This window comes from Nanorana parkeri, unplaced genomic scaffold, assembly GCF_000935625.1.
Source record: "Nanorana parkeri isolate BGI_ZX_2015 unplaced genomic scaffold, ASM93562v1 scaffold355, whole genome shotgun sequence".
Taxonomy (NCBI): Eukaryota; Metazoa; Chordata; class Amphibia; order Anura; family Dicroglossidae; genus Nanorana; species Nanorana parkeri.
This window is the reverse complement of record NW_017306623.1, coordinates 1,492,422-1,518,544: the sequence shown is the minus strand read 5'-3', so window position 1 is coordinate 1,518,544 and position 26,123 is coordinate 1,492,422. Positions and strand designations below refer to the sequence as shown.

The 26,123-nt window shown below is 41.0% G+C and overlaps 1 protein-coding gene across 1 annotated transcript in view; it reads right to left on the bottom strand.

Moving 5' to 3' along the window:
- ARMC4 (armadillo repeat containing 4) overlaps window positions 1–26,123 on the bottom strand; it is a 118,454-nt gene that overhangs the window by 74,874 nt on the left and 17,457 nt on the right. Inside the window, exons 9-10 of the mRNA XM_018558739.1 lie at window positions 24,398–24,541; window positions 19,391–19,538 (exon numbers count right to left, since the gene is read on the bottom strand). Coding sequence (XP_018414241.1) covers window positions 19,391–19,538; window positions 24,398–24,541 — 292 coding nt within the window. The remainder of the gene's footprint in view (window positions 1–19,390; window positions 19,539–24,397; window positions 24,542–26,123) is intronic.

Genomic DNA, 26,123 nt, shown 5'->3' with positions numbered 1-26,123 from the left:
CTATGACAGAAATATGTAACAAGTTTGCAGCCAGTGAAGCGTATGGTCACCTTAAATGCACAAGCTTGTTTCAGGTTGGTGACCAACCATGCTGTAAAGGACCGAAAAGGATGGCAATTCGGAAAAGGCAGTTAACATGTTTCATCCATGACAATATCCTTTTTAGGTGACTCAAGCTTGTTTTGAAGAATGTAACTAGAGCATTTGTGGAATCATAGTAATTCCCACCAAGTCAAAGGAAGCCTCTGATATGTGGATAGCATTAGGAAATCACGGTAAAATCTACTGATATAGGGGACAATGAGATCAATGTACAGTTCACCGAGACAGGGTGCTCACTGTAATGCCAACTGATATAATAGGCAGCCTAGAAGTAATTTTGGTGAACCCTGAACCTTTGTTATCTGCTAGTTGTTACTCAGTACTGCAGCTCATGTGCACACTTGTCCTGATTGGTGGGCTTTAAAGTGAGGCCAGAACTTTAAGCCTGAGCTTGAATAGATGTGTCTGTTTGTTGTTACTATGGATAGAGGTCTGTCAGTTTCTGGCTATACAAGCTTTAGACTATTCCTCTGTATTGTTTGGACTGCATTTGTACTAGGCTTGTCTGTTTTTATCCTGATCATCACCCTGTTACCTATGCTAATGTCATTCATTGCTCCGTTTACTTGTCTAGAACCTGGATGCTGTTTGTCTTGACCTGACCTGGCCTGCTGACTTCAATTGTCTGATGTTGGTGCTGACCATCTGTCAGAGTATTTACACTGTTCTGCATCTGTCTTATCTGTTGTCGGCTGTCATGGTAATGCACACCGATACAAGGATAACTTGAAATTGATGATGAAGAACAATGATTTGGAGGTGCACCCAGAGACCACAGAAAGCATTACAGGTGGTCAACCATTACATCAAAGTATTGCCCAATGAGGTAGTAGAGGGGTCCAGAAGAAAGCTTAATAAAGACAAGGAATCAAAATGTCATAGTCATGCACTTCGAGAAAAGGGAGGGCAGTTGGCAGCCATGACTTTGCAGAAACGACCTCCAATACAGCTCTTCTGTGGAAACTTTTGTAAAAGTGCGTCTATTATCAGCTGACAACTACATTTATCCTATAACAGGTTTAAAAAAGTTAGGTGACCGATTGAACCCTTGAACCCAGATTTCTTTTGATATACAGTAAAATGCATTCATACTATGAAGTAAACTCTAAAGTTTCCAATTCAGCAATGTGAAAAGGACAAATGACTGTTGTGTATGTTATATTGCAGTACATATAATAGGCGAAACGTAGGAAAAGATGAATGAGCAGCCAGGAAAAGAATCTGGAGATACACCCACAAACATCCCTGAGAAATGATTAGAATAGGAAAGCTAACCATTCTTTTGTCTGGACACCAAATGAGTGGAACATTAAGAACATTGAATCAATTTTAGGCCTCAGAAGCTGGAAAGTTAAGGGAGTGGTCGCTAGGTCACTTTGAGACCTGTTGGGCGATGACTAACCATGCGATAGCCGTTTTAATTACAGGTATTCCTCATGCTGTGCGCCACACAGATCTCGGCTTACTGATAGAATAATAATAATGGGGTGGACCGCTGTCAATTCTGGGAACTCTAAAACACTTTCAGGTCTACAAGATTGTTAATCATATTTCCAGAAGTTCCATTGTTACGGATTCATTTATTTTTTGCAAACGCATGAACAAGCTTTTCCTAACACCAAGGTAAAAGAACATAAAATGGAAAATTGTTATTGTAGTCTTTGTAACCAGAAAAGGTGCACAGATTTTTATTAAGGAACTGGCCTTTTCTGTCTATAATTAACAATTCAGATCGCAGAGGTCCTGCAGGGGTGAAATACAGCATCTGCCCCTAACCATTCTCCTAATGTGTATCCTCTTACTCTTTCAGTGCAAACTTTGTATTTGCGACTCCCACAAGGTTGCAAGCTCATCCCCTTTAGTCAATAAACCTTCTATCATAAAGAGCAATTCCAGAAAAATTGCATTAAGTGAGCTAATTATGCTATCCAGAAAACACTGCATTTGTGAGAAAATCTGAACTTTTACTTAGTTTAAAGTGTATTTCCACTTTTGCAGCCAAATTGGAAGTAATACCAGGTTTATATACAGTATGTTACTTTTTCACATAGCATAACTTAAAATAAATAAAACTGATGCTTACATAGTCCCTTTTTTCTAATACCTTTAGTTTTCATTTACAGTAAATGTAAAGAAACAATGTGTGACTTTATCCCAGATATTAAGCACAAAATACCTCCCTGATGATGGGTACACTTTAGAGCACAATTTACTGATGGGAGTCATGTAGTAAATGGAGAATAAAATTTAAGAAAGATAGAGTGGAAAAGAGACTGAAAAGAGAAATATGGAATAGGATCTAAGAAGCAGAGACATCAACTTATTGATTAAGAGCATCTGAAGGAAAAGTTAATATACTGCATGAAAACCACTATGGGAATCATGGTGTAGGAGATAGAGCACACAAAAAAATCAATATTAAAATAATAAAATAAATTATTAGGTACACAAACAAGAGTGGGTATTCTTTTGACACATATTTTCTCCCTAAATTATAAGAGCTCTCTCACAAATTTATAATCCTATTTAGGAAAATATAGGAATGTATATATATTTGCAGATAGGGGTCTGTTATGGATTTTAAGGGGAGATTCTTATGCAAAAAAACACAAAGAACAAATCAGAAACTACCCCCTTCAAATCAGGAGCCCCCTTCACATCAGAAGCCCTTCCTTCATATCAGAGTTCTACCATTACATTAGAATGGCAGAGAGGAAGCAGGCCTGTGCGCAGGTGATCTTTCATACTTTTCTAAATGGATCCCACCCTTCCCTGGTTGAGAAAGGCTGCCCTAGTCTTTCTATGGGGACAGCCAGAGTTTCTTGTCACTTTGAAAATGTAGAGAAACTTGCAGTCTGCTTGCAGGGCTGCTCAACAGAAACATTTAAAAGGTATGAAAATATTTGTTAGGTATACTTTGTGAATAGGAACTCATAACAAGCATATAGTAGGGTTTTCTCAAATTTGACTGCAAAAGTAGAAAGTAAATCTAAACTCTAAATGAATGACACTTGGTTTTCTGAAGCGCTGGGTATCATAAATAATATACATATTTTTTGAGTTTTTCACCCCTCTGTTACTCAATACTGCTAATCTCATGCAGTCTCTTTGCAGTCACTTTACTTGTACTGTACATGTACTCCAGTGATGGCTACATGACATTTCTTAGGGCCTGATAATGACAACAGTGGACCATGATGCATAATTTATGTTAAGATCATCAGAGGTCCATGCTACAGGTCCTGAACGCTGTCATGTGAGAGAGGAGATGACATTATCAACCTTAAGCTCCAACTTCATTCCATATGGCAGTTACTGAAGGTTAGGATCCCAGAGCAATGGAGCTGCAGGGAAGGTGAGGATAAGTGGATCGGATGAGAGGGTCAGATGAATGAATAGGAAAATTACAGAGTCTCATTAATCCCCTGTAACCCACCCTTGAGCAGATCATCTTGGCATGAACTACCTGCTGAACCACTCTTTCTGCATCCTGCATCACCGATCATTTTCAAACTTCAGATATGTTTCTGAATGGCTGTGAGAAACCCCACTCTATTCATCACAAAAAAAAGAAGTTTTGGCTTACACAAAAATCCTTTAACCCCTGTGCAATAGGCCTGAAAATCTCCAAGTTCCTTCACAATGGCAGACCATACATAGGCCCAGATGCTGTCAGTATCTCCTCATTAGACAGAAAACATGGGCAGATATCCATGGCTTATTTAAATTATTTTGTTTCCCGATCCTCTCTTAGCTCCACAGTAGAAACATACAGTAATTTAGTTATTACAGTGAGACCCACACTGTATAACGTGCTGACAAACCAAAGAATGAACACACGTTTCAAATTTCCTATGTGCAAAATGACAGGAGAAAAATAAAGAAACTTGGAGTAGCATTATGGGAAAATATAATTTTGTGTGCATTTGCATACGAACACCACAATAGATCTAAACCAGGTGGCCGTCATCTATTTATATTATGCGCCGTCCAATAAGCTGTTCCCAGTGAAGGGAAACCGTTCTGAGCTGAGGTTGAAATGTTTCATTCGTGTTCTAGCTATTAAACACTAATGCTTGTCATACGGTATCGTGAACAAAACTGCCTTTATTCATGGCATGTTCTAATAAAAGAGAAATTCTACTAAGCACAATGGTCTTGGTGGAAAGCAGAGCAACCTATAAGCAGTCATCTTTTGTTGTAGTGACTTCTGAATTGATGATAATTCAAGTCTGATTAGTTGTTGGGCGTTGGGTATTTGTTGTGTTGTCTCATTAAACGAGCCAAACATTTTTCATCTGAAAATACATACAGTGGCATACTTTGGCCAAGTCTTTTTACTGGGTTTATTGCCTGTAATTCCCAGGTACATGTGTATAACTTGTTGAGTTTGGAAAGCTAGTGTTAAGTGATAAGGGCCTGGTGTTTCCTTAAAGTGACCCTGTAGTAGGGTAAAAAATAAACCAGAAGCAACCTGTTAAACAAGCAGCCTTATACTCACCTTTTCTGGTCGGTAGTGTGTTTAAATCCTGGCTCTCTCTATAGCGCTACCGTTATCTGGCACTTCTGGGTAGACTGTTCCCCCCACTGTGGGCCGTGTTTTCTTCCACTATCTCCTACGTCACTACTATTCTGACATTGTTTATACTGCTGCCTGTGCCTTCCTATCCTGGTGACAACTGCTTCCCCCATTCCTTGTACAGGTATTAATAGGGACAAGAAGTGAGGAAAAGATCTCATCAATGGGATTGTGGACATAAATAAAAACTTGACAGAAATTGCAACTCTTCCCCACTCTATCCAAAACTAAAAAGAAAAAAAGGGCTGGAGTTTGTCTTTAACACCTCTGACTTAACGTCCCCAATTGCTCTAAATTATTTAATACACCTCTTGCATATCTTTTTCCCACAGTCTGCATGCTGTTAAGGTGAAGTCAATGGTCCTTCTTATTCTTCCTTGGGGGTGACATGCGGTCCTTACTCCTGGACTTACTCACATAATGATAACTAATAATCCAATACACCGTGCTATCTCCCCCAATAAAAATCCAAATCCCCATATCTGAAACAATTATATAAAAAAAATGTATACAAAAAATAATAATGTTTTTTAATACAATACTGCAGGGCTCAAAATTTCAGGTCCTGACCTACTAGCCAGGCCTTTAAAGTTACACGCCACCAGTTGCCCTGCATATAGCGATTTATCTTTAATATTCACTTTAGTGGAAGGCACCGCTTCCTGGGTTGAGGGGGTTTTTTTTAATAAAAAAAAATTCATATAATTGTTTCACATATGGGGGTTTGGCATTTTTATTGGGGGAGATAGCACAGTGTATTAGATTATTCATTTCTTGACCACAGTACCGTAGGTCTGTCGGTCTTTCACTGTGGCTGTCATTTTGTTTTTTGCTTTCCCAGTTGAGGGAAGGGTGGTATCCACAAGCGCGAATAGAAACGTTTTTTTGTGTTCACATCATGATGGCCACCTACTCCAGGAGTGCTGTGAGTCCTAACTGCAGGATGATCCAGAAGACTAGAGACATCTAGTAGGAAAGAAGATGTACTGTAAGGGACAGCTGGATTGAAGTTGAGCATTGCAGCAAAAGCTGCTTTTTTTATTTTTACAAGTTCAAGGCAATTTTTTTTTTTAAATAAAATCCAGGAGTTCTACTTTGAGTTACACATGTATCAGATATTACATTTGTGATGTGGGTGAAGCTCCTTTATAAAATGTAACTTACATACTGAAATTCTAGTGGTCTCTTACACAACTCTCCAAACCATAATAAATGAAAATCATTTATTCAAAGCATGTTTCAATGGTACATCCATTTTGTCTTTTGTTTCAAACTGCTTACACAGCCTAATGTTCGATTTTTAAGCAAACCACAATAAAACGGTTTCATGTGTTCCAGAACATGAAGTCTGCAGTGAAGTTTCTGATGCTAGTGGTTAGAACTGACATTTCAGGACATACCACTTGTACAAGTGCCGGGGTGTGCACATTACTCAACGTGGAAAGGCTTTGTTGTCTATTAAATTCACATAATGCTGACATGTTGTTGTTGTTGTTAAACACTGGGAAACGTAATCTTAGGGAAGCGTGATTCTGGCACCTGATCATGGAATCGATCAGTTTTAAATTCAGTAGAAGTTGTATTTTGGTAAAAGGTATGGCAGCACGCCATAACATCAGAATTCCAAAAAATACCACAACTGAAATTATTTTCTGCTGCTGCAGAAATAGACAAAACTTGGGACATACCAAAAACATTAACTTGTAGCCAATAATTTAAAGGACATGATACATTATTTTGAAACTAACAATCTATTTGTCTTCACCCTAGTGAACAAAGATGGTTAAAAGTGACTCTTGTCACTATAATAAAAAAAAATGTTAGTAAACATTTTGGTTACCAGAACAAAAATAAATGGGAAATCTTCCAATGGGGACACTAGTTCTGGTGACCCTGCTGACCACAAAGGATTTTCCTCACTTTTGAAGGCTTTTCTCTCACTCCCTGTTGTGGCTATCGGACAGGAAGTGAAGGGAAATCTCCTAATTCCTCCTTGCTCTATGCAAAGCCACAAAAAAAGTTTGGGCTCCAGTGTTAGTGAATACTCAGAATACTCACCTCTCCGCTGCCTGCGCCTCAGAATCCAAAAGTGTAGGACTGAAGTATTCCAGGTCCCCCACTTTGTGCTATGCTTCCTTTTACTGGCATCTACCTCACTAGAGCATACATGATCCAACACTTCTTGGAGTGGAGGATTATCAGTTTCCCTCAGTGTGCTATGGTCTTCCCAAATGGTCACTACATGACATAGGGTCCACCAGAACCATAGCTCACAGCAGGAGACCAGGAATCCTATGCTCTCAGAAATATCAGATTCTGTGTCCTGTAGTGACACAGGGGTTGGTGGAATAAACCATAGCACATATCTTGGACCAGGAATCCTATACTCCCAGAAGGGTCAAATCAAATTCGGAAGATTCTTTTGGTGGTGGATTCTTTTCAGTACAGCATGCATCAGTGGCGCAAGCGATGCGAGAGGAGAGAATCAACTATCTTCTTTGTAGCAAGCCCTTTTTAATGCATGTTTATTTTAGCGACTTCAAAGGGAATTTGGCCCCTTTAAGAAATGAGCATTTGGACTTTGCTATAGTTCACGATAAATTGTATTTTTTGTCCATCTCTGTAAATGTCCAGATTAGAGTAAACCTGCGAGTCTGAGAATGTTTTAACTTACAAATAAGTCTAAACTGTATGCCACATATTCGGTGCACATCTGCAGCGATTCTGTAGCTAAGTGCCCTTAGAGCCCGGAACCATCCCGACTTACATGGTATTGGGAGAAAAGGCACACACCCCTCCCCCCCCTGCATCCCACAATGCATCGCAGCATTGCATCGCAGCATTGCATCGCCTGCGCAGCCTATCACCAGGCCTGTTTTTTTTTTTTCCTCGCTCGTGATCGGGTATTCTTTGCAAACTGAAGTTTCATCACATTCACTAAGCTAAGGGAAAAAATTCCCCTGCAAAGTGTAAATTCCCTTACAACGTGAACAGCATATTTGCCTTGAATAAATCAACCGCATTACCTCTAAAGGTTGTGCAAAAAATATTATAAGTTTCCCATCATTCTTGTCCATAACATTTTCATTTGTTTTATTATTTAGAATATTTTGTATATCAAATTTTAGGATCAAAGTGTGTTTTTTTTATCAAAAAGAGAATAAATAATGACGGATGGCATTAACTTTGGTTGGTTTCAAGTTATTTGAAAGAAGATTGTGAGTTCTTCTTTTCTTCATGAAATGGTACCAACAAATATGTCTGCAAATATTGTAGCACATCATATATTTTCTGTGCTTTGGTTTGTATGCATTCCTTATAACACTAAAACAAGTGGCGGAGTTACCGTTCTTGTATAAATAAATATGTGATGTCATTTCTAATATTTTTATTTCATATCTATTTTTTTTTCTTTCAAATGTCCCTCTATTCCAGTCAGGTCTACTCCCATGTCCTGTATACATTTAACACAGACTAAATTATGCAGTAGGATCCCATAAAGTCTCCCACATAGCATATCTGTAGCTATAAAATAGGCACTCAGCAGCTGCTACATTTAACATAAATATACTGCACAGCATTCTACAAATGAGGGAAATGTGGGCTAGATTTTAGATGTGATTTAATGTCTAAAACGATGTTGGAGGCAATGACTGCTGTAAGTAATACTCTTCTTACATTCAATCATGATATCATATGCATTGCTTATTTTGCAGCTCCCTCTTATCATGTCTCCCTACATCAATAGTCACGCACAGATATGTTATAAAAATGTACCGTACATATGATATACACTGAACAGCCATAACATTATGACCACCTGCCTAAGAATGTGTAGGTTCCCCTTTTGCCACCAAAACAGCCCTAATCCGTTGAGGAATGGACTCCGCTAGACCTCTGAAAGTATGCTGTGGTATCTGACACCAAGCTGTCAGTAGCAGATCCATTAAGTCCTGTAAGTTGCATGGTAAGGCCCCCATTGATTGAATTTATTCTTCCAGCACATCCCACAGATGCTTGATTGGATTAGGATCTAGAGAATTTGGAGGCCAAGTCAACACCTCAAGCTCGTTGTTGTGTTCCTCAAACCATTCTTCAACCATTTTTGCAGTGTGGCAGGGCGTATAATCTTGCTGAAAGAGGCCACTGCCGTCAGGGAAAACCGTTTCCATAAAGGGGTGTACTTGGTCAGCAACAATATTTAGGTAGATGGTACATGTAAAAGTAACATCCCCATTCATGGCAGGACCCAAGGTTTCCCAGCAGGACATTGCCCAAAGCATCGCACTACCTCCACTGGCTTGCCTTTTTCCCATAGTGCATAATGTTACTGCTGATCGGTGTATTCTTCATTTTCTGCTAGTGGTTAGTTATCTGGGAAGACCTTTTATCTGTTTTTGAAAGGGATAGTGCACCCAAACCGTTTTTTTCATGTTTGGGTAGATTCTAGAGAGATTAACCTGCTGTGGTCATTATAAAAGACTTTTAAGCTCCCTGTTGGATTTTTCATTTATTTTATATTACATAGAATGCAATAGGATGAACATGCAATGTTGAACAGAACATTCAAAACATCCCACGGTCACAGGGATAGTCATGAATTATGGCAGGAAGATCTCATTGTTGGAGTATCCAAGACCTAAAACAAAGCAGTAGCTGACAGCCTACAAGGCTTCCTCTAAAGCTAAAGTATTACCCTTTACCGACAGTTGTCCCAAACCTTTAAGTGGGCACTCTGCAATGACCAAAACTAAGCACCTTTGTCCTCTAGTCACATCTATTGCAAGTAATTGATATGGTAACAGTAAGTTTCAGACTTATGGAAACAGCTAACCATGCCTCTACTCCAGGGTAGTTCTTAACTTTTAACTTCATATATCATGAACACTTTTTTTCCAGCTCCGCACAAGCCAAATCCTTTTGTTAGCTTGGGCAAGTGTGCTTTAGTTATTCTTCAGCAAATAATTAAAAGCATGTGTGAGCTGATATAACAGTTCATCAATACAGATTGCCTGATTGCCTGTGGTATGGCACTATCTCTTTCCAGCTACACATGACACTTGTTAGGTATATTGGCTTCCATTTTCACAACTATGGCCAAGTGCTTAAGTTATGTTTTCACTCTGAAAATTTTGGAAGCTGGGTTATTTAAAGCAGCTTATCACAACATGACAAATGCAGACAGTCTGATTTTCAATTAATTTGTCATTCTTAAAAGTAACAGTAAAGAAATATTACAAGTCTGACTCTGAAGTTAGGCTTGATATGTAAAAAACAGAAGACACCCCTCTTTTCAAAAAGTTACATCATCTACAATTCTTCAGCTTCTTGGGAACAACAACAACCAGTGTGACCTGCCAAACACTAGCTTAAGATCATACTGATATTTGGTATTTCTGAAGATATGAAAAGTAGAATGGTTACCTATGACTATAGAAAAGCATTTTAAAAGGCAACGTCCACCTAAAATGAATAGTTGTGCTTTGTTGCTGGTGGACGGATGCCATAAAATTATTGTTACTCAAGCTTTACTTTCTAGATCCATCACAATCTCCTCCCACAGTTTGTCCACTGTTCTGGCCTGTCTGACTCTTGCAAATTACCAAAGGAGCCAATACCAAATACTGACAGCCATGATCAGAGTCCTTCAATGGGGGAACATACCAGCAAGGAAAAGTAAGGCTATGTTTACACCATGTCCAGACCAGATCTGATGCAGATCTGCAAACGCAGTGCAGTGCGTTTTGCCGCATTTTTGTTTGCTTAAAATGGGCTTTCAGGTGCGTTCCAGTGTGTTTGCATGCATTTGTATGCGTTTCTGATGTGTTTCCATGCGTTTCAGTGCATTCCAGAACAGAGAAAATTAAACAAGCAGTATTTTTGTTGTCTGGACCGGAACGGACTGTGCTGGTGTGAACAGAGCCCAGAAATACATAGGGATACATTAGGATGCTTTTTTGGCTCGGTAACAAACTGTTCTGGTGTGGACATGGTCCGGACATGGTGTGAACAAGCCCTAAATCAGCCCTTTCTTAAGCATTAAAGTAAATGTAAACCTATCTGAATGCCATTAGTCTGCTAAAACACAGTACGTCATAAACAACTGCCATGCATTTGTTTTTCAATAAGTCGCCACTTTCATCTTTTATTATTCTTTTCATCTCAGTGCTGCTTATATCCTGGGGCCTCTTTGTTGCCACTAGCTTTATATATACTCAATCCAATGGCAGCTAATTACTGTTCATGGCTGGTTTCCTGATGGTGACAATGTAACGTGGTGACATAACTACTTGTAGTTTTCATCGGGAGTGCATATGCGAGGGTGACTACACGGGAGCACAACTAGGAGCCAGTTGTCACCCCATATTTGTGTGTGCAGACAGTTATTGCACCATTGTTTAAATTAACAGGAAGAACTGCACTTGAATTACCAGCTTTAGTTAAAAAGTCATAGCAAATGAAGCATTCAGATGTGAGATATGATATGCTCTGTACAAAGATATATTAGATAAAATATTCCAGCATAAAAACTGCCGATTGTTTTCAAAACAGCCAATGAGAATGACAGCTGTCGGCAAACTATTCAAGCGATGTATTTGCCATTGCTGACAAACAGTAATGGCAAAGACAAACAGTACAGTAATCCTGTTATTAGCACTAAAGGATCTTGAAGAAAAATTAAGTGAATCAGGGACATGGAGGTTGTATATTCATGGGGAAGAGCAAAAAAGGATGATCCCATTCTATCCTATTTTGAGGTTGCCATATCCCAAAACTAACCCAGCACTCCTTATTAAATATTATAACACAAGCAACTAAAACTCTATGAATTAGCCCAATAAATAAAAGTGTATCCAATGGCGTCCCTTGACCTTTTGCCGCCTGAGGCCAGGGAAAGGGGGAGGGATGGGGTTGGTGGTGCATGTCACTTTTTGCCAGGAGCTAGGCAGGACACCTGGGTCAGAGTGTCCCAGGTTGCTAAGAGCTGGGTGGGGAGATGTGCATGGCCCTTATACAGCCCAGCTCTTAGCAACCTGGGACACTCGGTCCAGAAAGGGGGCAGCACTGTGCAGCAGTGCAGAACAAACATGCCACTCTGCCTGCCGCGCACCCCCCACATGACCCAAAAAGGTGCCGTCTGAAGCAATAGCCTCAGGCTGCCTCAATAAAGGGACAGCCCTGAGTGTATCTCTAGGCAACTTTTTAAAAAGTTTTAGATAGAGTGGGGGAAAGTGTTGAGCCTTCTGTTAAGTTTTTTTTTTTGCTGTCAATGTCACCCCTCTATTTGTACTAGTGACTCCTGCAACCAAAAAAGAAAATGAGGGGAAATCCAAAATTTTACAGTTTTCCCCAGAGCAAGAGGTATCAGAAAATCTTCCAATAGCTACACCTGTTTTGGGAACAACAATCGAAAGGGGTAATTCCCCTCCCTTCTGAAGATTTCCTTTAAATTTCAGTTGTATCCCTGGGACAGGAAGTGAAACTTTCAGAATTTCACACATAAAGCTAACAGTAAACTGGCAGGGGTACTACTCGAAAATGAAAAAAAAAAGTTTTGGCTACACATATATATTAAAGGGTATCTCTGGTCAAAAACTAGAACTAAATATGTATTTCTATTGAATTTCATAAGTTCTATCCCACCCCTAATGACCATATCCATCTAGAAGTTTGTAAATGTACTTATTGAAGATGCTCATAAAATGTACTTCCTCAATGCACAATTTCACTCAGCACATCTCTCACAGAGCCTACTTCTCAACGTCTGAACATTGTAACATTATCACTTTGTCATAAGCAATGCATTATGGGCTATGTAGTCTTGCAAAATTGAGATTGCATCTCATCAAGCAGCAGGGAAAGAGATGCAAAGCACACTGGCAATCCAGGAAGTTGATGAAAGTGATGGGCAGACAGAAGGCAGCACTCACCACATAAAAGGGATTTTTTCAATTAGGCTTTGATTGCATTATCAAAAACAACTCTAGTATGTATTCCTATTACAATGCTGATGTCATAACAGGAGAGGATATGGTGGGACAACTCCTTTATGGCTAATATCTATGGGTATTCTTTTCCTATGAGCAAATTATGCATTTCTTTAGATGCAGTATGTCCTATTTATGTGCATTTGAACTGCATGCAAAGCAGGTAAAATGCAGCGTTTTTTTCGTATCAAATGTTGTATTTGCCATTGAAACTCATGCATTTCTGATTGAATACCAAACGCAGTGTTCGACAAGAGCGTCCATTGTCATAAGCTTTTAAAAGTATTCACAACATCCACTTGCATGTCTTAAAGTGTATTAAACAGAACAAAGGAACCAACTAAATTAGGAATCCTTCCCGCTCTCCACAATTGTTTCCCTACTCTCCTATCTCCTATCTATACCTTTAACTCTCCAGGATGAGAATTTAAGGGAAACAAAAGAAATGGCACAAAGTACGGTAGTACTACACCCTTGTAGGTAACGCCAACTACACAATTCTGTTTGGATTTTCTGCAGCCTTCTCTGGCACAAAAGTCTTTTGGAGATATTGCAAACTTAATTTAATACTGCAGCGCACAGCAGATATTTTGTATCTGGGAACATTATCATTGATGTGCAAATGTTCCTAAAGTTCCATCTCAAAGTAACAGATGCACACCATTTGTTTCTCTATTCTTGTGCAGTTTAGAGTAGCCTCTTGCATTCCGACCAAAAACAATATTACTAGAGTGTACCTGACAATTTCTTCCACAGTGAACATAATTACAAATGGCAAACAGTTTTGTACAATAATTAGTTCCAGAGACCATCTAACCTGCCTCAACTATGTCCACCAGACTAAGGGAATTTATTTTTATTAATATCAATGTTTGTCTTGTCTCATTTAGCAAAGTCTAAAGTTTTGTCTCCAAACTTCAGCTCAATGAAAATGTAAATCTCTTGCACTGTTCTGTGGAATTTGTTCCCATTATTTACAATAAAAAGATGATTTATGGAATAGAGAACACTTTAGTGTAAATGATTAGTTAGACAATGTTATTGAAAAGCATGGCTAAAAGACACAATTCTGTACTTGGCAGGGTGGCAGGCAAAGCCAAGATTTGTGTTTCCATGAAATCAAAAGCCACAGGTTACTATTTCTCCATCGTGTTATTCTTTAAAATGCTTAAACCAGCTATCATATCATTTTAGAAACTTACTGGCCTTTAGTAGGTGACACAATCTTTTAGCAGCCTATTTGTATCCTAAAGAGTAATTACAGCAATGTTAACCTGCTAAAATGCACTGCTTGGCCAAAAGAAAGTCACCACCTGGATTTAGTGTTATGATCTGGGGTTGCTTCAGTTGGTCAGGTCTAGGTTCAGCAACATTATGACCCCGAAAATATGAGATCAGCTGCCTGCCGGAATTTACTGAATGATCAGGTTTTTTCCACCAATTGATTTTTTCCTCCATGATGGAACAGGCATATTCCAAGATGACAATGCCAGGGAGCATGAGACATCATTCTCACACATGGATTGGCCACCACAGAGTTCAGACCTTAACCCCATTGAGAATCTTACGGATGTGCTGGAGAAGACTTTACACAGTGGTCTGACCCTCCCATCATCACTACAAGATCTTGGTGAAAAATGAATGCAACTCTGGCTGGAAATAAATGTTGTGACATTGCATAAGCTTATCGAAATTATATCATTGTGAATGCTTGCCGTAATAAAAGTTATGGGTGGTCCAAGAAAATATTAGAGTGTGTGACTTTTTTTGGCCAGGCAGTGTATTTCTTATTGGTCTTATCCAAAGCCACCCTCCTGGGGCTAACATGAGCCATTTGCAGTTTAATATTCACACAATGGCACCATATTTGTTATAGCTCTTTGTGTATTAAAATATAACAGATGAGGTTGTGCAAAGTCAATAGGTAGCCAACATGTCAAGCCTCAAAATTGTGTGTGTCTGTGAAATGGTGAAAAACACTTATGAACCTCAGTGAAGCTAAGAAACCACAGATTGTGCTTGATCATCTTCTTCCCCAGCCATAGTGGCCAGCAATGACAAAATGCTTGTCACTTCCGGGTTCATTTACCAGAGGGGAGATCATTGAACGGGTGTTTGCTGAAATCCCCCTGTTCTCCTCGCTGACACCCGCCATGGCTGTCCTGGGCCCGCAGGAGGGCCAGTGGAGCCCAGCATACATGCCAAGTAGGAAAGGGGGGGGGTTGTGTAGAAGTTATTGGACAGGTTTATAGCCACCTGAATCACTTAAATCACTTATACCAGAAAGCCAACAGTCAGCTGAGTGAGTGTCAACACAATCCCAGCTGCAAAAACCGCCAGGAGTCAGCTTACAGCTCCCTGCTGCCAGGTACTTAGTACTTATGTACATGAAAGCAAAAGGGCTAAACATTTATTTAGTTTATTGTGCCCAGAGTTCATCTTTAAATCGATACAGTCTTCTAAGCTCTTGTTTTCAAGAAAATGAAAGCATAAAAAATTGTATTGCCTAACTACAGTGTACATAATAAATGTTATGCAGACAATACACCTTAAAACATGACTGATCAATGGACCTGTAATTCAGCCTTTCTGTGGGCTGGTCAGTATAATATAAACTGAATTGAAAAACACTTCCCCTGTCTGCACTGTAAGGACTGCCAGAGGTCATCTTACTCATATCCCAGCTCATCAGCCTGTCTCCAGTGAGTAACTAAAGAATAATGGAGTGACATGCCCAGCCTTGGAAAGCCATTGAGAGTGAATAGATTCCTGAGGCTGGGCTGCATTGCACTGGAAGGGGCTGAGAAGTTTCAAGTGTGGAAGTTGCCTCTGAGATGCTTTGTTGCTCATTACAAATGGATTTTTGGAGGCTATAAATAAATCGACCTCTCTTATTACATTCCTGGAATGGCCGGATGGGAAAGGGGGGGATCCATCTCTTAAGCTTGAGGCTACCCCACCGCACTGATCCTCGGTCTCACAGGCTCCCTCCATGCTAGTAGACCAGTCCCCACAGCCTCTTCTCCCCTGGGCTCTGGTGGTCTAAGAGCCACTGATGCCATCACTGGGGGGGGTGAGTGCTGACCACCATGGGACCAAGGATCTGGTGAGTATAACTGCTTTATCCTGCCACCTGTGATCAGAAGCGCTGCTGTGATAAGTGAAGAGAGAGTGTGTGTGGGAGAACATGTGTAGGGGGATTGCACTTGTTTCCGTAATCATGGTGGCGGGATGAAAGTTTTGTAGCAGGGCCTTCGAGAAGCCACCGTTGGCCTCTGGTTATGCAGTTCAGTTTATCATGAATGGTGCTGCTAGACTCACCCACCTAACCAACTGCTCAGTGTCTGCAACCCCCCTCTGCCAAATCCTGCACTGGCTTCCATCCCCCATCCCCCTCTGCCAATCCCTCCCCCGACTTCCAATCACCCAAAGGATGAAATTCAAAATATCAACAACCACTTACAAAGCCATTCACAACTTTGCTCCCGGCTATTTCTTTAACCTTGTCTCAAAGTATCACCCTAACTATCCCCTCCACTCTTTCAAAGACCTCCTGCTTTCTAGCTACCTCGTTAATTCCTCCTATGCTCGCCTCCAGGAGTTCTCTAGAGTCTCACTCATTCTTTAGAAATCCCTACCCCAAACTATTTGTCTATCTCCTTCTCTGATTGCCTCTTCAGGGAAGCCTATTCCTCCCTAACCACTGAACTATCACTTTCTCAAGCAATTCATCCCCACACAGTTACCCCTCACTTTTACATTGTAAGCTCTCACGGACAGGACCCCTCTTAGCATATTGTCTGGATTTGTATTGTAACTGTAATGTCTTCCTCATCCAAACTCAAATAAAATCTCCTACAATTCTGGATATATGTAAACAAGATCACTTGGTGCTTTACACTTATTGGTAGAGAAATCCCATGAAGTCTAAACCTTATTTTTCACTACCAATTCCCTAAATGAAATGTAAATTGAAGTGGAGGTAAGAAAAGACAGACAGGAGAGAGACAGCAGAGAAAGTGAGAGAAGAGACAGCAGAGAGAAACGGGGGAGAGAGAGAGGAGAGAGTATGCTAGGAGAGAGAGAAGAGAGGGCCGGTTCACACCACAAACTCTGCGTACAAGAGTGTTCGACCTCTACAACGCATTGGAACGCAAGCCGGCTGGCTCCCTGCGTTCAGGGGCGGGAGGGGCGTGGCGGTGCATTGAAGTCAATGGCACCCCAGCCACGCCCCCGCCCTCAGTCTGATCGCCTGCACCCAGAACGCAGGAACATTAATGCCTGTGTTCCGGTCCAGCTCAATCTGCAAAAATATGCAAAAATACAGCATTTTTGCAGATCGCACTGAACCGGAACGCAGGCACTAATGTGCATGCATTTCCGGTGCGGCGATTACACTGGGGGCGTGGCTGCGGTGCCATTGACTTCAATGCACTGCCACGCCCCCTCCCACCCCTGAACGCAGGTGTTTTTTCATTGGTAGATCTCATTGAGCTCGTCATTTAAAAAGTAGATCTCCAGATGAAAAATTGTGGGCGGCCCTGCACTATAGGAACTCTATTCTTTTCAATTGGACAGATCCTGTCTGGTAGAACTGTAGTGATATATCAGCAAGAAACAAAGGAAGCAGAGTCTGAAAATGTTATGAGCAAATATGGCTGCCCTCATGTACATATATTATTACCAGCTATTCAGAGTCACAAGAATTTTGAAATTTAACACATTGATAACTCTACACTCATGAAGCTATAATATCTTTTAGATATATTTCTACAAAAAAATTACAAATGTTACAGTTCCCCTTTAAATACAAAGAGCATACTGTACTATTCTTTGAAGGATAATAGCTCATTCAACAGGATGTCTGTGTCACTGACGGGATTATTTAATACTGAAATTTGGATTTAATTTAAATTTCATTTAGGGAATTGGTAGTGAAAAAAAAGGTTTAGACTTTATGGGCTTTTTCTACCAATAAGTGTAAAGCAGCAAGTGATCATTTTTACATGTATGCCGAATTGTAGGAGATTTTATTTGAGTTTGGATTCCTGTGAAAACGTTAATATAAATTGATGTATTCCATTTTTATGACTTGGAAGAATTGGAAAGTTGGAAAAGAACTTCTCCTAATTGACATTTCTTTCTGCTCACACTTTGTTTTGACATTGCTAGCAGCACTCATTAAAATACCACACAAAATACAGCCCAGAGTCAGGGACGTAGAATGATGAACAGGGAAAGACATCATGGGCCATGTTTAACAAGAACTAACATTCAAAGTGCACCGATTTCATTGGTCTAACTGTTCAAAGGTGACATCTGATTGGCTGCTAGAGCTTAGTGTTTTACACTGGTCTTTACACTGATCTTATCCTTACCTGTCATGTACCGCGTAAAGAAGAACATACCCTTGCAGTGGAGCTACCCCTTTGGAAGGGTTGAGTGATCATTTTGTTTAGGGGGCTCCAATAAATGACATCATACGTTGATTACAGAACATGAGAAGCGCATTGACGTGCCTTCCCTGCCCCTTCTGTCTAGGCATACTGTCAGAATAATTGAATTCCGGGACATGTAGTTTTTATCACTAGGCACTACATTACAGTCCCAGATCATGTGAACAAAGCAGCAAGAGAAGCGCTGGGGGCGCATGTTTTTAAGGAAGCATGAAAAGCAGGATATCAGAATGGAGGGGTAAGCAGAATTTGCAGATAAATGAATATGCACATGAAGATTATCTTTTAAATTAAGTCTGATCACAGCTAAGATTAAGTTTGAAGCAATTAGGTGGACTAACCCTTTATGTCCTATATCTTAGCGTGTATGTAAACCCTAACAAGTAAAGAAGAGGTCCAGGAGCTCAAGAGCTTTAGCAAAATTACCCTTTGCAGTGAGGCTTACCCCTGCACTGCTAGGGTCAACTGCTCGTTTTGGTCTAGGGACTAAGTTAAGAAGATATACTCACCTAATCCTCAATCCTGTCTTACTGCTAGACTGGTTCCCGCAGCCTCTTTCCCCCCGGCGGTCTAAGCCTCACTGACCTCATTCCGTCGAATGCAGGTTCATTTACTTGCATTAAACATGAGGATACCAAGAGACATATCACAGCCAGAGTGGAGGGGAAGTGAGGTGAGCGGTCTCTGACGCAGGACTGAGGATAAGGTGAGCGTATCGTCTGTATTCCAGACGCTAGACCAAAATGAGATGTTAACCCTGGGTTAATTTTGTTAATTTTTTGAGTTCTTCTTTAAATGTTCTCATTTGCTCCCTTTATTTCTGTTAGATATACTGCTGAACATGTTGAACAATGCAAAAAAAAAAAAATACCTGTTGATCGTGTCAAAAATTCAGAGTTGTCCCTTGTTCTGTGCACTTGTTTTGTGTTGTCTCAAGGAATTCAATTAACCCTCCCCGTTCAAATGTTCGAATACAGAATAATGAGTTTCTATGTTGTAAAAATAGGAGAGTGATAAGGTTTGAGTAGTTTAGCAAAAGGCAACTGGCAAGGGCTGACACAACTGACAGTCCATAAAAACACTGTGTGTTGTCAGCCCACAACAGGATTTAACGGCCGAGGGCATTTCTGGGAGATCAACAAGTATTGTTCTGTACTTGCAGGGTCTTTAAGGAGATAAAACATGGAGAAATGTGCATTTATTGCAGAGATGTATTGCATATGCTTTTTTTTTTCTTCATTTTCCAACTTTAACATAAGAGTTACCTTTAAATATTTCACCAGTTTCTGGATTTGCCAATATTCTGACGGCAGATCGGTGCTACCCTCCTGACGCCGTTCCGGTTGCTCCTCGTCTTCTTCACTCTCTGTAGAACTTTCGCTAAACTCTTCAGACTTTGTCCCGGGAGTTTTACTACCAGAGAAAAGGCACAGGTCTATATTTAGAATCACGTGTACTATACATTTCCTGTAAGAAATAGTTACATAGTGGAGAAGATAACTTCTGGTATAAATCTATTACAGACCATCTCGAACATTTCGCATTGCTGGTTTGACACGGGAATTAATGAAAAGTGTTGTAATGTTAAACCAATACACTTGACTAGACATGAGGATTTAGGGGGAGAAGGCAAGCTATTAGTCTGGTGTCAAGATAACAGGTATATTTCTCATGGGGACAGGCGGCCTCTGTGTTTCCTTAAAACGGAGACAGATGTAGCTGTCAAAAAGTTATCTTTTACAAATTCTTCATGAACCTTCACTCCAAGTCATATGTATTGAGTTTAATTTTATTCATATTTTCAGTCATAATACTAAAACATTCATACTGATAAGCACATGCTGTATTGAAACTTTTAAACGACACGGACATGCTCAGCTGGATAAAGTATGCCTGTCATCAGAAAATGAATAAAGTAGCATTATCATTGAATAGGAAGAATATAAGGTGCCTATACATATCTTCTCCAGCATGCCTCAGGAGCCCCCAACCTCGTAAAGCGTATTGTATACAAATGGTGGCTTTTCCTCCTGTCAACGCTTAAAGGAGATCTATGAGGTGAGTGATTTCCACTTATCCTATTGTTAGAGCTGACCTGTGACAAAGAAGCTGTCACAGGTCGGCTCTATTGATCGGGAAGTGAGCAGAGACATACCGCCGATCCGCTCACTTCCCGATTGTCTCCCTGCAGTGAGCGGTGACTGTCAGTCACCACTCCCCGCAGGGATTCCCCCCTCCCCTCTACGATCCTCCAACGTTGGGTGGAGGAACAGACAGGGGAGGGCATAGCTGGCTCTACCCCTGGATAGGCAGAGCCAACTGTCACTCACGCAGCTGGGTGGATCCAGACAGTATTGTTGGGGTCCATCCCTGCTGCGGCGCTCTCAGCAATAGCCCGCGATATACTGAGCTTTGGGTCACGCGAGGAGGTTAGTTTATGTCCTCCCGTGACCATAAAGAGAACTACGGGGAAAAACACTTGCCCCATAGTTCTCTAGAGATATTGCAGGAGATGTTAGAGGCTGCAGACATACTACAGCAGATGGTTAGAGATTATGGACATACTACAGGAGATGGTTAGAGAATACAGACATACTACATGAGATGGTTAGAGACTGCAGACAAACTACAGGAGCTGATCAGAAACTACAGCCATACTACTGGAGATGTCAGAGGAAACAGACACACTACAGGAGACATTCCCCAGCACACTTACCAGCTAACCTGCAAGAAAAACAATTACACAAACAATATGCGTTAAAAAGAGATGTTTTAGTTGCACAGCTTTTGCAAAATATGTGGAAGCCGCACTGCCTCGTCAAGGCTCCTCTATGTTGAGTGGTCCTAACTCTAATCTATGAGAGCCTCCATACTACAGGAGATGGTTAAAGACTGCAGACATACTACAAGCAATGTCAGAAATTGCAGACATACTACAGGAGATGGTTAGAGACTGCGGACATACTACAGGAGATGGTTAGAGACTGCGTACATACTACAGGAGATGGTTAAAGACTGCAGACATGCTACAAGTGATCTCAAAGATTGCGGACATACTACAGGAGATGGTCATAATCTACGGACATACTACTGCAGATGTCAAAGGAAGCGGACATACTACAGAAGATGGTTAGAGACTGCAGACATGCTACAAGTGATGTCAGAGATCGCGGACATACTATAGGAGATGGTCAGAGACTACGGACCTACTACTGCAGATGTCAAAGGAAGTGGACATACTACAGGAGATGGTTAGGGACTGCACACCTAGTAAAGGAGATGTCAGAGACTAAAGACATGCCACAGCAGTAGTTGGAGACTGTGACATGATGCATCAACATAATATAGGAGACTGCAAGAGATCACTGTCATTACAAACACTTTACCAATCAGAGCTCCCTATAGTCCTTTATAAATTACAGTTATCACATTTATAGGAGAATTATAGGGAGAGTGAAATACACTCATCTCTATTCTTAGAGCCAACGTGTGACACGTGTGCAGCTGTCAAACGTCGGCTCAATTGATCGAGAACTGAGTGCTCATATACCTCTGATCGCTCAGCTCCCGATCTTCTTCCTGCAGAGAGTAGTGACTGTCAGTCACCGTTCCCAACAGGGATTCCCCCTCCACTCTCTATTCCTGACCGGAGGGACAGACAGGGAAGGGGGCAGGAACATCTGACTCTGGCTTTGGAGAGGCAGAGCCAGCTGTCAATCAGGAAGCAGGGTGGATCTCAACAATATTGTCAGCATGGCTCTGCCCTGTCAGCATGTAGTAGGCAATAGCCCGTTATATGCTGAGTTTTGGGTCACAAGAGAACATTAGTAAATGTCCTACTGTGACCCAAAAGAGAGCTACAACCAAAAAAGGATGGGCCATAGTTCTCTTTTAATATTTACTATAGAATATTCCATGGAAGAGTTCTTGTAGAATCTCCAAATACTACCGATTGTTCTGTAAGAAATACATAGAAAGATGAAGGAATGGACAGCACAGAAAAAGTAAGAATTTGTGAAGCCCATCTAATGATTTTGTTCCTTTCATTGGCCTGCGTTTTGGTTCTAGAAGTGCCAGCACCATGGTATAGGGCTTCAGCATCCAGCCCAATGGTAATAGTAATTAAAACAATAATAGTATTGTCTGTTGCGGCTATTATCATCATCTTCTTCAAAACATTTATAATACTGGACAGAAAAATGTGAATTAATTTGCCATTTTTAAAAATGCTTTATTAATGACAACACATTATCCATAAAAATACAGCGCGCCTTCGCATTCCTTGAACGATTATTTTCCAGGATTGGGTTACAGAATGTGATTGAAATCTCGGTACGTCTCACAGTAAAATTAGATAGAAAAATAATTACGTGAATACCTAGATGTGGGAGATGTACCATCATGAATGTCACATCTGTTCTGCATTACCTTTTCACAAGAGTGAATCTTTGTTAACAATAATACGAATATCCTTTTTTTTCTTTTCTGTTTAAATTTTCCCCAACTTAAAAATTCCAAATTTAAATGAGAGGGAGGAGGAGTACGCCTGTAGAAATTAAACAAATCACAGGCTGCCGCTCATTATCTGTTCAATTTATAACCATCTGTTTTTGCTCCACATCAATCAAAGTTAATCTTTGGGCAATGATCATGCCGTTTTTTCAGTCTAGTCTTGAGTGCTAGACGTATTACAGTTCATAAGGACAAATCAAGTCAATGGCTGCATCCAACGCCTATGAAATAACGGATCCAGATGGTAGCATCCCATTTTATCTCAGTCTACATTCTCTCTGTACAAATCGTTTAAGTAGAAACATTAAAGTGTTTGTAAACCCAAGATGTGATTGCTGCTTAAATGCTTCCTCTCACCAATCTCATTGTAACTTTCCAGCTTTTGCTTGTTGATCTCAGCAGAATGTTACTTTTCTGGATAGTGGGCGACAACACAAACCACACGTTCTGGTTCTCCTGGCAGTGTTGTCAGCCTCCTGTGTGCACTCCTGCAGCAGGACGCTGATGGTCTGATGCAATCATTGTTGGGCCGACAATTTTCCATCCCAGTCAATCGATTTCTAAATTGACTTTTGTGCTGACAGGACCACTCATTACCTCAATTTTGGCCAATTCAGTTGTCACTGGGACAAGACGTAGAGGAAAACATCCCCCGTGGGACAAAGACAGTAAAAAATCAAGAAGGGAAAAAAAAATGGGTTCTAACTAAAAAGGGTTCTAACTATTCTCTACTGCGGCCTTTTTCAAATAGGGTGTCATGGTACCCTGGGATAGCTAATGGCTTTTTCAGGGGTGCTTCACATTTTTGCTAAAGGGGGGGATTCTGATATGAAGGTGCAGTGGCGCCACAAGGGGGGTGCAGCCCGCACTGGATTGACACCATCAGAGTGGGTGACACCAAAATGACTGACAGTCATTTTGGTGTCAACCTTCTGATTGTGCCATTTATACCATTGAGAGGGGGTGACACCAAAATGACTTCAGTCATTTTGGTGTCACCCCCCTCCTAAAAGTTGGGCACTCGGTAATGAACCGAGAGCCTGACAGCAGCACGAGAGAGAGTTGGGACCCAGCTGCGTACCATATCTCGCCAATCTCCTCTCTTCTTTTTGCTGGGATCCATCACCAAGATGGACGCCGGCAGTGAAGAACATCACCACGCATGCATGATGACCTCACAAGACAGACGTCATGACGTGGCCACACTGGGTGACACCCTTGCTGGTGCTGCCGCTGTGAAGGGGGCTGATGTGAAAAGGTTGTCTCTGATGTGAAGGGGAGAAGCTGTCTTCTTTTTGGTCATTTTGCCTGGTGTCCTCCCTCCTTAAAATCCATACCAGATCTTGGATAGGATTTGGTATTGATCTTGAGGGGAACTCCACATCCTTTTTACGTTTACCTTTTTTCACATTTTAGACTGGAGTACCTCGAGATTTTGCATACTATTAAAAGGTGCCATACCTGAAAAAGGTTGAATAACACTGCCCTACTGTATGTAAACAACAAGAACAATCTGCCTATAGACACACTTCATTCAACAAAACAGGAAACAGTTTAAACAGGAGGCTACAGATGATTTATAAACTGGAAAATCCATTTAAATGTTATAAATGTCACTGTCTTTGATGAAATTTGAGGAAAACGATCTTGTTCCTCAAGGAAACAGACATTGTGTATGATTCATAAACGGTATATGCTCTTTAAATGTTGTAAATGTCACTGTCCTTGATGAACTTTGATGGACATCATCTTGTGCCTACCTTTTTAATGCTGAATGCCGCCTTAGGGAAGAAGTTTGTAGGTTCGATCTTTTCTTACTCTCAGCGCTTGTAGGCTTAACAGCCTTTTGATCTTTTTTGTCTACAGACTTTTCTTCTTTAAAGTCCTTGGTTTTAATTATGATTCTGGAAAAACAAAGTGTTGGAAGTCAGACACCAACAAAAATAATTCTCATTTACAATGAAATTTCACTTCTCTGCAATGTTTCTTCCAAGTCCATCTATGCTTTCAAGATATCAAAGCTTTTTTTTTCATTTGGTGTCTGCTGAATGAAATTCTTCATGTAACATGTTTGTATTTTTATTCACACCATGATTTTATCTATGCAAATTGGCCTGATGTTTAATCGTAACACAATTCTAAACGGAAACAACAAGTAATGAGTCTGAATTCCAAACATCACAGCAGATGACTAACAGAAGAGTCTGAGTTACTCATAAGAAAGGAAGAAGCAGTATTCTTTTTTGCTTTTTTGTGGTTGGAGATTTGAAAAAAAAAATTCTACCTCAGAACTATAGGTTTTGTGGATTCTGGGGAACATTCTTCTTAGGTATATTAAGGTGTCCACATAGAGGCCATGCAGGGCCGAATATACACTCTCTGCTGCCCCAATGCCAGGTTCCTCAATGCGCCTCCCCTGTATGCAGGCTGCATACAAGTGATCTCGGCAACATCGCCGAGATCACTTGTACAAAACAAGCGGCAGCTTCCTCGCTGTACATTTAGCCCTGTTTGCCCAAAGCAGGGCTAAATGTAGAAAACAACTACCCGCCCTGGGCGTCTGGAGATAGGTATTCCACACGCCCCTCTATTCCCTGCTGCCCCGCGCCCGGGCCTCGGTTGGCCTTGTGGGAAATCCAGCCCTGGAGCCATGTCATTTCCAAAGCTTGAGAGCTTTGTAGTCTTTCTTTACCTCTGCTGTGTAGTAATGTAAATGTGAGCTTTCTTCAAAAACTTAAAAAGATTCCTTAGAGTATCATCAAATATTAGAGATTGTTCTGTAATTCGAGCATCCTGCTGACATAACACGTGTATGGTAGACACCAAGAAAGGTGTTATGACTCTGCCCCGTGATGATACCTCAGCTGTGAATTTTGGTTAATCGTCAAGTGTAGACGGGGACAATGATATGACACCAAACTTGGTGTCTATGTCACATGCCCATCTCACATGCCCCATATATATCAGCAGGGGTCGGATGTACAGTGGGAACTGATTGCACCTCTACTACAGCTAAGGACAGGGGAGTCCCTAGACGGCGGGGGAATGTGTGCTTTTGGTGAATGTTGAAACCGAGGAGGGGTGGAGGGGGGTATATGCTGGGTGGTGCACGATGAGACGGGGGCTGGGTGGAGTCCGGCTCAGATCCAGGCAACCAGTAACGCAGTCAGTGAGCTGGGCAGGACTAAGAGTTCTTAGCAGCCTGGGATGCTCTGGCAGGAAAGGGGGCCTGACCCTTTGAGATGCCACCGGAGCCAACTGCCTCAGGCTGCTTCATTATAGGGAACAATACAGAGGTGTCCTCTCTCCATCCCTAGTCTTGTGAATGTAGAGTAAAAAGCAACAGCGTATCAATTAGCTCATCCCCTTGCTCTTCCCTCCGATCTGCGTGGGGATTACAAGAGGCTGATACCAAGTCAAATTCAGGTTCTTACCCTGCTTGCAAAAAAAAAAGATAAATATATATATACTGTATATATATATATA